We start from the raw sequence: 17,447 nt of genomic DNA, 5'->3' as shown, positions 1-17,447 counted from the left end.
TTTAGAAGTTCACAGGAAACTTTACATTGCAGGGAGCTCTGTGATTTTCCCAGCTCAGTCCTTATGGCTCCATTATCTTGTATTACTTCATTTATGCCTCCAGAAACATCTAGATGAAAAGCAGGTCTCAGGAAATAACAATGCCAGCATTGGAAACCAACCAACCAACCAACCAACCAACCAACCAACCAACCAACCAAGAGCTGCTCTTTGAAACTTAAAAATGTAGAGCTAGGCTTGATACTAAGTGAAAGGTCCTTATGGAGTCCTTCAATCCTAGGACGATCTGACTTAAGAAATAATACAAAGTGTAAATCGTTTATTTTAATTAGGTCCATTTTAATAAAGTGTACAGGAGTTTACAACTCAAACAAGTATTCATAAAAACTATCAGATACATAAAATAGCTCACACAAAGGGTGCAATAACATAAACCCAAGAGTCTGCAAAAAAGAGGTATTGCAAAAACTGTTAAGATTAACTCTATGTTTTTTCCCTTTCTCATGTTCACAGACCTTGAGATTGTATGCACATATTGTTTCCTGAGGTCTGATGACCTCAACACTCCTTACAGCTGGGTCGACCTCCTCATTCAGTCAACTCAAAATATAGTCAGTAGAAGGAGTTCGTTCACCTCTTCTGCATGGAACAAGCATGGTCCTTGGCCTTTATTCCGTTCCTATCCCCTAACAAATGACGTTAAATATTCCCTCTTTCAAAGTAACATATTGCAGGCCTTGTAGTGTTCTGCTCACTACCGCCCTCCCAATACCACACATGAGAGTTTAGGTCAAACCCTACTGAGTTTTATCCTTGTGGATGAGAAGAGCATGCTTACTGTGGAAATGAGTCTAAGGCAATGGCTGCTTTCTCTCACCTTTGTCCAGTACAACTCCAGTTCTAACTCGGTAGGCTGACGGAACTGAATTTACTCATTTCAAATACCTACTGTCACCTCTTGGTATTCTTTGGATGCCTTCATTAGGAGGTCTTTAACACCATGGCAGAAAGCATGAGGATACACACACACACTCCAATCACACTCCTCAAACAGGAGTCTTTGGTTGACTCAGATACAACTGACTTGCCATTTCAGAGTGGGAAGGTGATATTGTCTTCTCTCACTCCCCAAATCTCACTTTAACTGACACTGGTAAAAAAACCACATCTGTAATTCCTTACCAAAAGGTATCACATAGATCCCTCTAACATGTATATGTGGTTCTATTAAATGCAATGTAGATGACATTGACTTAATTTCAAGAAAAAAACATTGTTATTATAAACTCAAAACACTGTGTCACTCATATTGAGATTGCAGAGAAGTAACTCAGACTAAATTTCTTATGGAATTACAAGTTATAGGAATACTGGACTAAGCCACCAGTGTGCTGGTTAACATTTAGCCTCTTTATTTTTGGCTTGTGGGATCTTAGTTCCCTGACCAGGGATCGAACCTGGGCCCACGGGAGTGAAAGCACAGAGTCTTAACCACTGGACCACCAGGGAATTTCCCCATTTAGCCATTTTTACAAGCTATTCTAGAGTCCCTTCAAACATAAACTTGCCCCTGCATTCTAGGGCACTCTGGGCCTGTGTTAGATCAAGGTAGAGAGCATGAGGTTTTGGGGCTGTGTCTTCAGAGTAAGGCTGGGCTTCTGCCGACCTTCCTTCATCCTTTCTTCTAGGCCATAAGAAAAGGGGAAGGTGAGCCATTTCACTCTTATTTGGAATTATTCCAGTGTGGTGAGATTATCACAGGCTAGGCTAAAATTTAAGAGAAAACTGTTTACAGTAACAAGGGAGGCAAATAAAAATTAGCATGATCATTCATTCAGTCATACCTCTCACTCCCCACTTATTGGTACGATTATAATAGGGGAATGTCAAGTGAGGAAATGAACAAGGAAGGTGAGCCAGGAAGACTTGCAGGGGGAGAGAAAAAGCAGGAAAGACCTGTGTCTGGCAGTTTAAAGATGGGATCTGGGCATCACACGTGGGAGGTCCGTTTCCTAATAAAGGTCAAGGTGCAAATGAGGCTGGTAGGACCAGGAAGTCAGAGAGCAAGATGGCATCCTGGCAATCAAGACACTGCCAGTGTGGATTCCCACATCGAAGCTGAGCAGCTAGTTGTTTTCACAACCTAGCAAATTTATCTTGTAGCAAAAGAACACAAAAACAATTCCCAGCCAGATACTACTTTTTATTTTCAAGCATTTTGAGATCCTTCTTTAAGTGAACTTCACAAGTTTGCAAGTGTTCTGGTGGTTAAAACAAAAAAACCAACCAACAAACAAGTAGTCGACAGTCACTGGAAAAAGCAAGAATTTAAATTTACATGATTACATTTAAAATCTTCATGTTTACTCCAGAAGGCAGGATTGGAGGATTAGAACTCAGGGATGGCTGTGGGCATTTACAAGGAGCTCTTGCCTCATTACAAGCTGTGGTCTTTTCAGAGGCTCTCCTATGTACCTTTCATCAGAATAATCTGGGTTCCAAATTTCTCATATAAAACTGTATCTGTGTGACCAGCAGCAATTCCGAACTTGACTGGCCTGTGTTCTCCAATTTCAATTCCAAATACACAGCAGAGAATAACATCTTTCTTTATTAAAGGGACCCAAGGGACTCCAATTTAGGTAGTATCCTTCCTGCTAAAGAGTGAGTTGGATCTCACCCTTCTCTAGTTTCCTATAATAAAATTTCCTATTTGATAGGATGCATACATACTATATAACCTTTGTTTTGACAACTTCCTTAGGGAAGCAAATACAGCACGATTGAATTTCTATTGTCAGAATCACTCTGGTGATTACACCTATTTTAAAGAAAACTGAAATCCGCTACTTTTTGAGTCAGCGAAATGTCCACCAAATAGTTGAAAACATTGATGTACATGTATTCTAAAACTTACTAAATAATGGGTCAATAAGATACTGGTATTTTTCTTGACAGTTCAGAAAGGTTGCCAGGTTAAACTCAGACCTAACATGGGCGTGTGAATACATATACACCAGTCCACACATATGAAATTTTCAACTCAACAATGAGTGGACCCAAAATGAAATGGAGTTTGTGACCTAGATTTCTTTGGGTCCTGCCCTGCATCTGCTTCAAGCATCAAATTTTGTTCATTCCATTTTCCAATCTAACAAGGATTTGGAGCTAAAGTGTTATCTGTATGTGAACCCAAGAAACAGACATGCTAAATATTTTTCACCACACATAAGATAACTTAATTAATTCAATAGTGCCTGTTAGTCCGTTAATGTGGATTCTTTAAGAGGTCATCAGTGCATGCTGCGGGTCAATGCTTTATGTCTAAATGTACTCTGGCTCACTGTGCTCCACTGAAATGAAAGGTCACAGGTTCCTGCATTCCGTATATGTGTAAAGCAAGTAACACATAAAACAAACTAAAACAAGTAGTGCAGTATTTTGTTGACTATGTTTTCTTTTTCTCCTTACTGTTAACCTAATGCAGTAGTTGTTGGAAACATGCATTCGCTACTAATTCAAAGCACCCTGAGCACTCCTGATTCCCTTAAAACGAAAAGTTTTCCAGATTTCCAGATTCAGGATGGACTCTGGCAAGAACATTTTATCTTTATTATTTTTTTATTTTTTGGCCACGCCATGCAGCATGCGGGATCTTAGTTCCCTGACCAGGGATCGAACCCATGCCCCCTGCACTGGGAGTGTGGAGTCCTAACCGCTGGACCGCCAGGGAAGTCCCAAGAACATTTTGTCTTTAAATGATGCATTTACCCTATATGATCCAAAGAAGATCAGCGCAGAGTTCACTAGTTATTAACTAATAATTCATGTAATCCGATAGTCCCAAAATTTTCATGCATCATTCACGAAGAACAACACAAAAGTAATTTGCATGTGTTTATATTCATTTCTTGTTCAAAAAAGGTATTTAGAGTCTCCACCCATCATAGGTCTTCAATGAGAATAAAAAAGGATTACAAGCACAGCTTGACAAATGATTCAATTATGTAATAAAATTACCCCAAGATTTTATTGATTTTCACCTTGAGAACTAATATGATCAGGAGGGGAGTGATCAAATAACCAAAGGAAAGTCATTTTGCAGGGCTGTTACAGAGGTAATCCTGAATACCTCTGGATTAGAACGACCTTCTGCTTTAAGAGTTTCTGGGGTGAGAACTCTCCTTGAATATTCCCATCCTTTTCACTCCTGCACGTGAAGGCTTTAATTGATAATGGCAAGGGAAGAGTTTGGGGTGCTAAGTTCCACACCTGTTAGCCAAAACTATTCAACCGGAAAGATGATTCTACATCCACTGTTACACAGAAAATTCAGAAATGATCATTGGGAGAAAAGCCCAATGAACATTTAGCATCCGCAAAAGTGAAGGACCAGCACCGCTGAAACCTCAGTTGGAAAATCATTGCTAGGAGCCCTGATCCAGTGCCTATGATTTAAATTTATCTTTTAACCTGGACAGCTGAAATAGGTGGAGACTAAACTAGAAAAAGTCTTAAAAAGTATCTGTTCATATTTTACTGCCAAGATCCCTGAACTTCAAATTTAAAAGTATGACACTTAACTGCAGTTGAGTTTGGCATTCAGGCTTGATTCTTGGACAAATTTCCCATAATTCTTAAATCATTAATCTGGGTTGGTAAGCAACTCTCCCAACATCTCCAGTTAATGGAGAAATCACTAACATTTACTACAAGTCACAGGAAGCTTTCAAGGTGAAGTAGGAAATTGAACATCTTCAGCAGAAATCTTCCCACTGAGACGTAAGTTTCATTTTAAGGCACTAATAATAAAGGGTATGAAAACAGCCAAGAATAAGTCAGATCTTTCCAGAATTAGAAGACATTTCAAAAACACAAGTAAGGCACCTATCTGACCTACTTTAGCATCCAAAGGGACAGAGAATCGCAAGGTTTTCACGGCTGGCTGGTTCAGCTCTTTTCCTTCCTCCCAGACAAACTTATTTACATGTCTCAGATTTCTATTTCCTCAAGAAGCAGTACACAAAGGTGGCAAGGATGTGGAAAAACAAACAAGCAAATCTAGTTTGTAGCCTAGTCTCATGATTAATTAATTTCATATTGACAGCATGGAGTGCTCAGACCTAAGGTTTTAAGTACTTTTTAAAATTACTTAGACCACAAACCCAGTGGTTGGAACTGTAACAATGTGCTCTTTTCTATTGTTCTGAGGGGGAACTGTATAAGGATAATTAATTTTTCGAGGCTGTGTAAATGGAATTTGTTCATAGCAAATTCTAGAGGGAAAAAAAAAATCTACTTAGAAACTTCAGTTCCAACAGGATTTTCCTGTACATTCCAATGATTTCAATTTTGCCAGGAGAAAAGAACTCAATAAAAACAAGGTTCAAGTCAGTTAGGTCAGGAGACCAATGCCAGCAAATGAGTGATTGTGGAGGCACGCGAGGTGGGACAGGATTTAGCTAAAGGAAGAATGTTTCCTGTGCACACAGACATGCACACACATAGCTGTGTGCTCACACGAATTTTTAAAGTGTGCACATGGGGAAGGCTCAAGACTATTAAACACGAGCATAGGTATCTGTTTGCATTTCTACAAAGGAAAGGATCTGACACACGTCACACACCCACCTACACTCGTGCACGAGGACCAGTGTGGCTTGCACAGACTCAGATCCAGAGAATCCTTCTAGAGCTGCTGGCTTCACAGGAATGATTAGTATCTGCGGGATTACACTTCCTTTTGACGTGCAGAATTTTTATCTTGTTTTCTTTCCTGAAATACACCCTTTTCAAGAGTATGAAACCAAGTCCGGGAGGAACTCATCTTGATTCCTCGATAGACATGACTCAGAACAGGAACTACAGGAGTCAAACTAGCAATAACATGGCCCCTTTGGGAAGTTATTTCTGGATTTACCGGGAAGTAGTTCTAGACTTAAACACTTCCTAGGCAAACAACAAAAAGCAGAGCTCTGGGTGGAGGTGGAGATGGAAATGCCTGAAAGTCCAGAAATCAATATAAACAAAAGAATTGAGCATAACTTAAAGGAGTTTCAACTAAGTTATCACCTCGACTGAGTTTGCTGACTGAAGAAGTCCTGCTGACTCGTGGAACTGAAAGATAATAATTGATATGTCAATATTTCTTCTTAGGAAGGCTCAGCTGGGAGTGATGTGGTGGGTATTAAGGGTGGGGTAGAGACAGAGGCCTAAGGCTCAGGTATGGCTCCTAAGGTTTCTGCTTGCCTGATTTCGAAGGAAAGGGTGCTAAAGCAAAAGGATCAGCAGCTGGCAGCTCCATAGTCCTGGAGGAAAGGGATGTGATGGAAACAGAGCCAGCTATCGACTGCTTATTGGTTTGCGAAACAATTTTGTAGGCGGCGATGGGCTGGGCTTCTGGACTTGGCTCATCTTCCGGGCTATAGTGACGGGAATATTTGGATAAAGACTGGGGGCGGAATGGTTTGCCAGCCACGGGGCCTGAGACAGATTCTTTCTGGGGCTGAGGTCCTTTGTTTCTGTCATTAGGATGGGCCCCAGATTCCAGAGAGGTGCCCCTGGGAGAGACGCTGTCAAGATGGTCTGCTGCTTGTACAGAATGGGAGGGGTGGTTAGACGGTTGGGCAAAACCAGCCATGGAATACTGAGCTCGGACAGAGGGATGCACGGCTCGATCAAGGCCCGGGAGCAGAGGGATGTCATTGGTCTGACGGAGGAGATCGGGCTGCGCAGGAGACTCCGGGGAGGCGCTCTGGGCAACGGTTAACTCCTCCACGCTTTTCTTCTTCGTGAAAGGAGCTCTCAGGAACACGTCCGCCTCCTCTGGCTGGGAAGGAGCCACGCTGCCCTTGCAGACAAATGGGGCTTTGGTGAAAATGTCCACGTCATCAGCGGGAACCCTCGAGCTCCTGAAGGGGGCAGTGGCAAAAACATCTGGCTCACCGAGTCCATCAGCGGTTGGCTGCGTGAGGGCTCCGAACTGGTTCTTTCTTCCACCTTGCGCTGCCTTGGCTTGCTCAGGAGAGACTTCTGGCTGAGTGAAGGGAGTGGCTCCTCCCAGCTTCCCCTGCGGAGGCTTGCAGCTCTCATCCTCTTCTGACGACTCCAAGAGGAGAGGGCGAGACCCACTGCAGTCCAGCATGTCCCCCTCGAGGTCGGTCCCTTCCTCTTCACTGCTGTGGAACGAGCTGTTGCTGGAAGGGCCATCTCGGGCCAAGTAGTCATAGTCTAAACTGTTCTGAGTTTTCATGCCAGGTACTCTGGAGGTGTCTGGATACAGGGGAAGGCCTTTAAAACCCGTTGATTCTTTAAAGTGCTCTACAGTTATTACAGGATAGGGATTGGGCTCTCTCTGGATACCTAGAAAAGCACAAAATGCAGAATTAATGCACAGGTCCATTCAACTCTCCTTGGAACATTTAATGGTCAACCCGTGGCAGAAACATTGTGGAACCAAATAATAGATGTTGAAAATGGAAAAGGAAAAACAGAAAAAGAAAAGTCAGGCAAGGAAAGTGCACACAAATTGGAACACAACCAATCACGGTCTCACATTTCGGAACACGATAGGCACGATGTGCAGGAAAGGAGATGGAGATGTTAGGCACAAAGACATTCAGCGTAACTATGCAATGCTCCTACACACGGGGCCAGGCACTGACACCTGCTCTACCTGGTGCTGGCTCAGGATGGAATGAAAACAAACCCAGTCACTCATCTCCACATCTACCATGACAGTTCTGGCCAATGCAGAAATACTGTCTGGGGACAAACTCAAATCAGATCCGACATGTGGTCATCTGCTCCCCACTGCCTGTAACTGAGGATGGAACCTCCCCCACCTCCGCCAAAGCAGAACGTGGCTGCTTGATAAATGCAAAATTACTTGATGATTTACATCATATGCACTATTCAAAGAGCACAAGAGTGCCTCAAATATGAATACTGAAGGCACTTCCTAAGGGGAAGAGACATAATCAAAATCATATTAAATCAATCACCTTCAGCTAGAGTTGCCCTGGAATTTTGTTTTCAGTCTTCTAAGTTAGCAAAGATCTCCTCTGCTTAAATGAATCCATCATAAAGTTCTTTAAGCAGAAGGAGTAAAATGCACAGGTAATTACAGAAGTATTTGCAAACTCTAATAAACAAATCTATTTTTATCTAGGTAGAGGTGCCTCAGGGTGCTCTGGCTTTTAAAATCAAATAGACAATTATCAGAATGCAAGAGAGCTTACCTTCCAAGAAATATTAGCAGGTTAGAAGTATGTCATTGGGCACATGTTAGCAAGAGGGCAGGAAAAAGGCATATGTAACTAAGCAAGAAGAATCCAGAGAAAAGCGTGGTTGGGGGTAGAGATATCATGTCATCATGGGTTTCCCAACCCACCAGGGTAAGAAATTATAGGTACCATGATTTGGACTCTTATAGATGACTCAGAACCTCTGTACAGAGGAAATTCAATCATCCCCTCCCCACGTTACCCTCTCCCCTTCTAAGCAAACCATTAGGTAGTAGAAATTTCTGCTAACAGTTTTCCCCTGCTAAAGTTTCTGCTTGAATTAAGCACACAGAACACAGCAGAAGCGGCATCAAAATCAATTTATTGGGAAACCAGTTACTTAGAGGCATTACATTGTAAAGAGATGTAGAGAGAGATCTGAACATTTTAGAAGATACTGTACAAAAATACTATGTTTCTCTGAATTCTGTAACTTTTTAGCAGTGCTTCTTTTTAAACAGTTCTGACCTTAAGTATTGTTTTCAGAAACAAAAAAGGTGGGTCCTCCCCCCCGCCACCATTTTTATTTCTCTTTCTAGAACTCTGAATGTATTTGGTGAATTCCAAATTACAGAGTCCTTAAGTTAAATTCCGTACTGGTGCCAAATGGCTTTCTGAATAGTATCTGAAGAGGATAAATGTTTCCTTGCATTATAACTTTAGTATGTGCACCCATATGGTGATAGGAAAGCGTTAGTCAGGGGGCAGGAAATAAATGGAACACCTTCTCCTTTGCAATATATGTGGAAAGACATAATTCTAATCTCTCAGGCAAGTATATTGATGTGAGATCTGTCACAGTGATTCCCAGATGATGATGTCTGTGGGGAAATTCAAATGAAATGGGGCAGAGAAGTTTTCCAAAATAAGATTTGCTGAGCAAAGTGGTATGAATGGCCCCCAAAACTCCTTGAACCACTTTCTAACACAGTATCAGTTGGACAGTTTTTAGTTCCCAAAACTAAGTCATGACTTCTCATCTTCCAAAACCACCCTAAAAGCTGATGTGGTTCTGTGGGAGAGCAAAATATCTCTTAGGAAAAAACTGGCAAATTTAGTCATGACCAACTCTGGCCACCACAGGAACCAATAATGAAAATGAGCACTAGTTTGACTGAAGCTAGTGTTCTGGGAAATTTAAATGGAATGTAGTCAAATGAAATGTGTGCACAGACCTCCAAAAAGCAGCTACCTATAGAACGCAGGGCATCTAGGATGCCTGCAGTGTTAGATTACATTGTGAGAGCTGTAAAGTACCAAGTAGGGGTACCCATGTCCAGAGTCAGACAGGCTAGAAGGGCATTCCTAACCTATCTAAATTACTTATGTTAAAAAGTGAGTTCTTGGTCAAGTCAACTGTAAATCTGCCAACTCAAGAGCATATTCTATGACCTTCGTGATGAATAGGAAAAATCACACCTAAAATTGCGACTTTAAAAAATTTATATAGTCACAAAAATACTATAACATCAAGTTTGAAAGGAGAACTAGTCTCCAGTCCTTCAAAACAAGGCCAGACCTATTTCATCTCTCTCTTTGAACATGAATCTGCTCTATAGGATTGGAAAAGCACATTTAAAGGATTTTCCCTTGAAGGCAGATTTCTTAACCTTTCCATTCTTTTTAGAGGAGGTGCAGTATGACCAAGGCTGAGAGCAACCACCCTTTGTAACCCTCCAAGCCTGGCTTTCTGGAGAACAAAGACACGCAGTGGGTATGGGGCACGCAGACATCCACATTCCCTCAGGGAATTTTGGTGGTGGCAGCACAAGAAACAAAGCAGTCAAGAGAAGGACAGATTCTAAATAACTGTAAACAGAAGATAGACATTAAATCTTGTTGGCAGTTAGAGGCTTTTTATTTTTTTTGAATATGCGTGTGTTATTGTAGGGAGGGAAAGCATGTATTTTCAGGGTGAACAGTCCTTGTATATGAATATAGCCTTGTACTGTCAGAAAAACATGTTGGAAGCAGTCTGCCTACTAGCAATGAAAGATTTATACTAATTTAACCTCAGTGCCTTGGCCAAGTTCCTTTGGAAACCAATGGCATGCAGAGCAGATGCCCTGTAACCAGAAAACTCAATAAAGCTAGCCAGTTGTTTTTGGGGTAGGGGTGGGGAGTGATGGGGGATCGGGTTTGGGCTTAAACCTGGGACCTGGCCTCACAGGGTCAGGGTCTCCCTTATCAAGCATAAGGGTCTTCCTTATCAGGAAGCTTAAGGTAGGGCATTTTGTTCTAATTTCTTCAAATTAAGTCATGTCTCTTTTCATTTTGCTTTAGCACATTAAATTAAGCAAGAAGTCAAAACACACTTCTTTTTCTTGCTCTGATGTAGGACTGTGTGCCAGGTTAAGGTTAAGCACACTTTTTGACACTTCCACTAGGGATAACTCCATTTTAGTCTATTTTGAGGCTCCAAATTAATGTCGATTTCAGTAAGAGCGTATATGCTTCAGAAAGAAGGAAAGGCATCCTCAAAAGTATTTGATGCTTTGGCAACTATCCTCACCAATTCCCTATTAATTTCCAAAGCAACCCAAAGTGCTGAAGAATTTAGAATAGGTTTACCCTGGAAATTTTATCTGATGGACAGTGAGGGCCAGTGTTTCCTAAAAAAAAATGAAAATCTGAAGACTTAAATTTCAGGCTGGATATTCCTGAGTACAATATATCATGCGTGACCAGAATTTTACTTTCTCCCATACTATAAAGTGAAATAACAGTTATAGGGAGTGTCAAAGATATAATTCTTGCCAAAAACTGAAGGTGAAGTCTTGGAGTATTGGGAAACCTTCTCGTATAGTTAGCAAATAGAAAGCAAAATACCCTTTACAAGAACTTCAGAAATGTAGCACCAAATGAAATCCACACTCTCAGAGCTGAATCAGGGAATCAGGAGATGTACATCAAACTAATAATTTCCAAGACCTTTTGCTTAGATAATAAAATTAAGCATTGGGTTCTACCATATGCTGTGGAGTTGCATTAAAGCCCACGCCTGGAGAATAAGATATTTGATGGGGGACAACACTGGCTAGAGATGCTGGGTCTCTCAAGCCAATGGAGCAATTAAACGAGAGAGATTTCTCCCTGGGCATAAAATTGCCGTTGCCAACAGAAAATGTTTAATTAAATTGGCCTGGGTACATTAAAGATTAAATTAGAGGAGGGTAGCTGCAAATCTGTGCTCCCATGGACCAGCTCCATGTCTGGTCATATCAAATGCAGGCTCACAGGGGTTTTACTCTCTATGACCGCAGATGAAGCCGGGGTAGCCATGACTCATTAAAATGTCCTCTGCACGTCTCTCATACGTGTCTGCACTTTCCTTGTGCACAGGTGCTTATGGTCACTCAACAATGTGTTTAAATCCTTTTTTGCAAAAGTGGGTTTTCAGATCAGGAAAAGAGCAGCTACTGTAAGTTATTTATAGCTCTGAACATCATGCTCCTGTTTGAACAGATAAAAGTCTTTATTTTCCTGTATGTTTACATAAGAAATTTGTTTACAGACTTGTTTTTTATACAATACTTGCGTAGCAAAGTTCAAATTTCACATTTTTCTGTATAAGATAGCTTCATGTACCTCTATTTGCTTTGTCTTCTTGGGAGGACAGGGTAAAGGTCTGTGGTGAATACACATCCATGTGATGAGGGTGTGTGTGACAGGGCAGAGAATACTCCTAGGGCAAGACTACATCAGAGTGGGAACCAAGAAGGTATCTTCCATTCGAGCAACTACCACGCTGCTGCATAGATCAGCGTTGTCCAAAGAACCTCTCTCCCCCATCATAGTGAAAGGAAACCCAAGAGAAACAAAATAGTATCTTGTTACAGATTATTTGAAATGGAGGCCATCTGGGATTCATTCTGACTCAAGAAATCCAAGCACATCCAACTCTACGAACATTACTAGTGGGGAAAAGGAAAAGGCTAACTTTGTGCTGGTAAAATTACAGTCTCTTGAGAGGAATAAAAGGTGGCTTTGTAATATCTGGAGTGTTTCGGTAAAGGTACCATTTTAAGTATCCATCTAATAGTTTCTCTGTTCTGCCTGGCAGCCTCTAATTTGCTTAATTCAGTACTTTGGGCAATCCTGTCATTTTTATCCCCAAACTCTAAGTCCATGGCTACAGAATCCTGAATCTTACAGACTGAGAAAGCTAAAGACTCCTGGAACTATAGACAAACATCGGCATGGGAGACTTTATTTTGGCCGAAGGTATCTACAATGTGCATCTGTTCAGCTGAATTCATATACCTCCATACCTCTGGGCTGAGGTCAACCCCAAAAGTCTCCTCCTTCCCCCAGCACTACTGAAGGCAGAACTGTTCCTGACCAGGGCGGTCGGGGGGAGAGGTGGTGTTGGTTTAAATCATTTATGTCAGGAGAGCCCGAAAAAAGGATTAGAAACAAAGCTAATATTTCATCTTGAGAAAAACAGGTTCTTTTCCTGGATTTGTTCCCCTATAATTATTAGCAATCCAAGTTCTATAATTCTAATTTGGGAAGAGCCAAGTCCAGTATCAAATGACACTGAACAAAGCGACAACCTCTTTCAGAGGTATTTTAAAACCCCTTTCAATTTTCCAAACCATACTAAAGACAGGTGAAATCACACAAGTTCCCTTATTCAGAATATTAAGGAAATTAAGACTGATTGTTGTCACATGCCATTATAAGGTCCTCTCTGGGAATTTTCAGTGGATTATTCATTCTTCTTACTATCTTCAGTAGTAACCACTCTTCAGCTTAGGCGAGTGATTTTGCTTTTTGGAAACATCTAAATGTTATTTAGAACCAAGAGTGGTGGGAAAAGATCGAGAAAGAGAGCATACTACTTTCAGATGCTGAAAGCGATACTAATTAGATAATACAACTGATTTTCTTATATTTTATTATCTTTCTTGATAGTATTGAATATTTCTAAGGAGAGAAGTTTCAAAAATAACATAAATGGTGGCAGCACCATTAGAATAAGTATTAGTTTCCCAAGTAAAACCAGATGCCTTTGAAGGGAACACTCAATTAGGTATCACAATTCTGATATGTCTGCTAAAGAAATCATTAATTATAATCATATTTAGAAGTGTCCATTTAAACCTTATCTCCCCTGAGGGCTGTGTTTTTAAAAACACTGGGGCTTAAATTTGGTGATCTAGTTATTTGAATGCTGTAAAGGGAAAAAAAATCCAATTTGTGATGTTTTCTGGTATAGGTACTACTTTTGCACAGTCGGAATATAAGCAAATCAGAAACATATGCTTACAGTATTTGTCCATTTTTAAATGGCAGATCCTCGATTATACAGTTTAAAAAAATTGAAATCTTCTGATACTGTTTTGTTGGAATAGGTAGATACGTGTGTGTAATATTAAAAAAAAGGAAAATCTATGTCCAAAACTTTGTGATGATTTATGGGTCTCTTCAGATAACCAAGAGAGAGAGCAACCCGGGTTAGTGAAAGCCCATTGTAATTCTCTAAAACGTAAATACTGCTACAGTAATAGTCAGAGCTACAGAAGATAACTGAAGAACATCAGGATTATATAAATCCTTCATAGTCCTCCTAAAGCATCATAATAAATACTTAGAACCCTAGAATTCTATCACCTTAAAAACCGTCTAGTCCAAACCCATCATTGTCAGTAAGGAACAGCAGCTCTAAGAAGTGAAGCCCCTGCTGAAGGCCACTAGGCCAGCGACTGGCAAAGGTCAGCACAAGCTCCCAGGTGGCCTGTCCTGCCCGGGTCTCTTCTCCCACCACGTGCTTTAGGTCCCACATCTGTGAAATGAAGTGGATGGACCAGAATAATCTCTAAGGTCCCTCTTGTAGCTCAGTCTACAGTTTCAAAGTTCTATCAATTATTAGCATACTATACTCATCTCAAATAAACCCTTTTAGCTCAAGGACGATGCTATAAACTAAAGGAGGTTCCTTTTATCAAGTCACTCACATGTCTTCTTTAGCAGAAAAATAGTTCTCTCCTTTGAAGCCCTACTCCTGAAGAATAAACTCTAGATAATTTCATGCCATTGTCCCCCTCAGGCTTCCTCCACCCAGTCTCTCTGGTTTCTAGTCTATTCATTTGCATTAACATTCTCCATTAAGCTTTATTGAGCCAAATGACTAGATAATATATCTCAATGTGATTACGGGTGATACATGAAAGGAACAATTTAGAGACACTTACCTAATTTCTAAACTGTACTCTTTGTGGTTTCAATTAAATTGAGAAACTAGATATTTCATTATATTTCTAACATGTATGTATGAAAAAAAATCAAACTGGAAAACATAGGCATAAAACATTATTCTTATTTAAAAATAAACATCTCTTTCATTAGTTTATATATTCTTTCTATGTCTGGGAAAAAGAATACCATTTTGATCTTCAGTAATATTCCTGTCCATAAAGGGGCAAACCAAGTCCCATTTTCACTGCTCTCCAATCATGGAGAGCTCTTCGAGGATATCTTTTTTAACCCTCAGCAGGAAGGTTGTGCCTCCCTCAATTTTGGAAATGACCCATTATCCTAATAGAGGCCTGTACTTAGTGTGTCTAGTTTCGGCTGGCACGGAAGTACTTAAAGTCAGAAGGAAGACTGAAAGGTTCCGACTTTTCCTCTGATACCTTTCAAAGGCTGTTCTCACATTGCTGGGGTCAGAGCTTGACCTCCAAGGTACAGGGTTTTGCAGGCGGTTGTTGCTGTTCAGCTTTCTTTTTTTCCCCTTCAAGAGCAAACGTGAAGAAGAAGAAACAAAAGTGCTAGACAGGGAAATGAGCAAATGGACCTGGAATTTTATTGGTACAAATCTGATCAACTAAGAGGTTCCCTTCTGACCATGAAAATGGCACTCAAGGAAGAGAACCAAATGGGGTTCTCTGGGCCTACCTCTTTCAAAAGGGCGGTTTTATAAAACTGCTTTGCATGTAAGGAAAAAAATATACTTCGGTGAGTAAGGACATATACAGAGGGTGACCATGAGTCATATTGTCACATCAGTGCAGGGGCCTTTATTTATTTTATGAACAATATTCTAAGGTTAGTGAGAAACTATGGTTTGTTTTGTTTTTTTAAATCTAGGATGCCAAGGAAAACCAACTGAACATATTTCATTGGCTGCATCCTTCAATTCAAACATCAGAGAGAAAGAAAGGTAAGTAGCCAGAGTCAAATTGTGCCTAGTGTGTCAGCATACTTATTTCTGATTATCTGAAAATAAACAACATGCTTATTCTACAAAGACAGAGGACCTGCTGAAAGCTTATAGCAACACACAAGTCTACTCAAAATGATTCCATATGTTACACTGTAGGATTGCTGCGTAGGTAGTTATACAAGGGAAAGAGATCAAAACCCTGTACAGACACCTGATATCGGACTTGAAACGCCAAGTGGAAACAGAACTATTCAGCATCTTCATTTATACACAATTTACAATATTTGATTCAAAATAAAAATCACAAGAAAAATACATCTGTTTCTGCTACAATTCCTTCCCCTCCCCCATCCACCCCCCAGTGAAAAGTCTTCTAATAAAAGGTATCATATTACCACCACTGTCTGGTTTTGGTCTAATTCTGAGATCCCGGCTTGGGCTAGTTAACACGAAAAGGAATGGCAATACTTGGAATTTATATAATGTACACATTTTATCCAAGGATCTCAAGTACTTGCAGTCATGTCTCCAGATCTGAGAAATCACGGTTCAATGGAAGCCAGAGTGCTGGACGAATGCTGGGCAGGTTGCATGGGGTGTGAAATTCCTTGGCTAAGTCTACGATCAAACAAGGTCAAAGTTGGTTGGCTAGAGCTGGGCTCAGTTTCTCTTTGCAAACATATACCATCAGTCAGTTTTACCCTCTCTTAAACCACACACCCATCTCCAGGTTACTACCTCGAGTTAAGACCAACTGAAGAAGCCATGTCCTCATGATAATGCAGCAGCATAAAAAGCAAAAACAGAGACACACATTCACCAGCAACTGGCCAAAGGAGATGGGGTTGTGAGGATTGATTTGGGAGGCCATTCCTAGCAAGAATGAGACAAAGGTGTCAATTCACTAGTTTCAGTTACAGTTAAGCTTTTGGTGGAGTCGATTCCAGCAGAGGTGAAGCTCATGGCATCTAGCGTTTGATTTAAGATAATGCTATTGAAGAAGGGTAATGAGAAAACACAGCAAACTAACAGGGAGGAGCTGGCCAAGGAGTATCTGGAGGGCCAAAGTGATTTTCTTTCCTTATCATCTCTATGGGAGAAGGCAAGGGGTAGTAGGAGATTCGGGCTAGAGGGCCCCTTATTTGCAGATTTAAAAAAAAAATCATTTTCTTTTAACTCTGTAATGAAAATGTATATTACGGTATGAAGGTTACAGAACTGCATCTGCTACTGGGTCACGGCTACAGGTCTATGAGCTGATCCACCAGCAGTAAAGACCTGGCTAGGTTGGGAAGACTGGACTCAGAGCTCCCACTGCTGTTTCTAGAGTGCCCACCTGGAAGTGGAGAGATAGGAATTCAGTACAAAACACAGAGGGTTAGGGTTTAGATGTGCAGAACAAGCAAAGGAGAAACAAAACAAAACAAAACACCCTAGAGAAACAACAATTTACATTTTGCAAACTCTTACACGTTAATTTTTAAACATATAAATTAGCGATCCACCACCTCCCACCAAACGTTCAAGCACTGTGTGCATACCCTACTGCAGGCAGGAGACCTTGCAAAGGGGATGCTATTTTCAAATGAATATCTATTTTGCCTGAGAACTGCTGGCTGTACACTAACTTCCTGATAACATCAACTCATTTCCCTGTAAAGTAAAAATCAGTAATTTTTGATTTGGGGAGGAATTACTTATTAAGACTACTGTAATAAAAACATGCTTTAAAAATATATAGATGGGGGTGGGATAGGGAGGGTGGGAGGGAGATGCAAGAGGGAGGGGATATGGGAATATATGTATAAGTATAGCTGATTCACTTTGTTATACAGCAGTAACTAAAACAACATTGTAAAGCAATTATACTCGAATAAAGATGTTAAAAAAACCCCAACAGCTTTGGGTTTCTGAGTGTAGAAAATAAATAAATAAATAAATAAATGTAAATAACACCTATATATATATGTGTGTATGTGTGTGTGTGTGTGTGT

The 17,447-nt window shown here is 40.6% G+C and overlaps 1 protein-coding gene across 19 annotated transcripts in view; it reads right to left on the bottom strand.

Annotated features, from left to right (window-relative positions):
* Positions 1-315: 315 nt before the first annotated feature.
* The window catches only part of AAK1 (AP2 associated kinase 1), a 168,563-nt gene continuing 151,431 nt past the window's right edge, over positions 316-17,447 (bottom strand). For 15 of the 19 annotated variants that reach the window (XM_082356295.1, XM_082356298.1, XM_082356297.1 and 12 more), the window contains one exon: positions 316-7,362. In XM_082356295.1, the coding sequence (XP_082212421.1) occupies positions 6,233-7,362 (1,130 nt within the window). In that variant the 3' untranslated portion in view covers positions 316-6,232. Of the gene's footprint in view, positions 7,363-11,741; positions 16,790-17,447 lie in introns of those variants that run through there. The other 4 variants (XM_082356291.1, XM_082356293.1, XM_082356292.1 and 1 more) reach the window with 1 other exon arrangement.

Source organism: Balaenoptera borealis, assembly GCF_965194805.1.
Source record: "Balaenoptera borealis genome assembly, chromosome: 15".
NCBI lineage: Eukaryota > Metazoa > Chordata > Mammalia > Artiodactyla > Balaenopteridae > Balaenoptera > Balaenoptera borealis.
The sequence above is the reverse complement of the archived record's forward strand: the minus strand, read 5'-3'. Positions and strand labels throughout refer to the sequence as shown.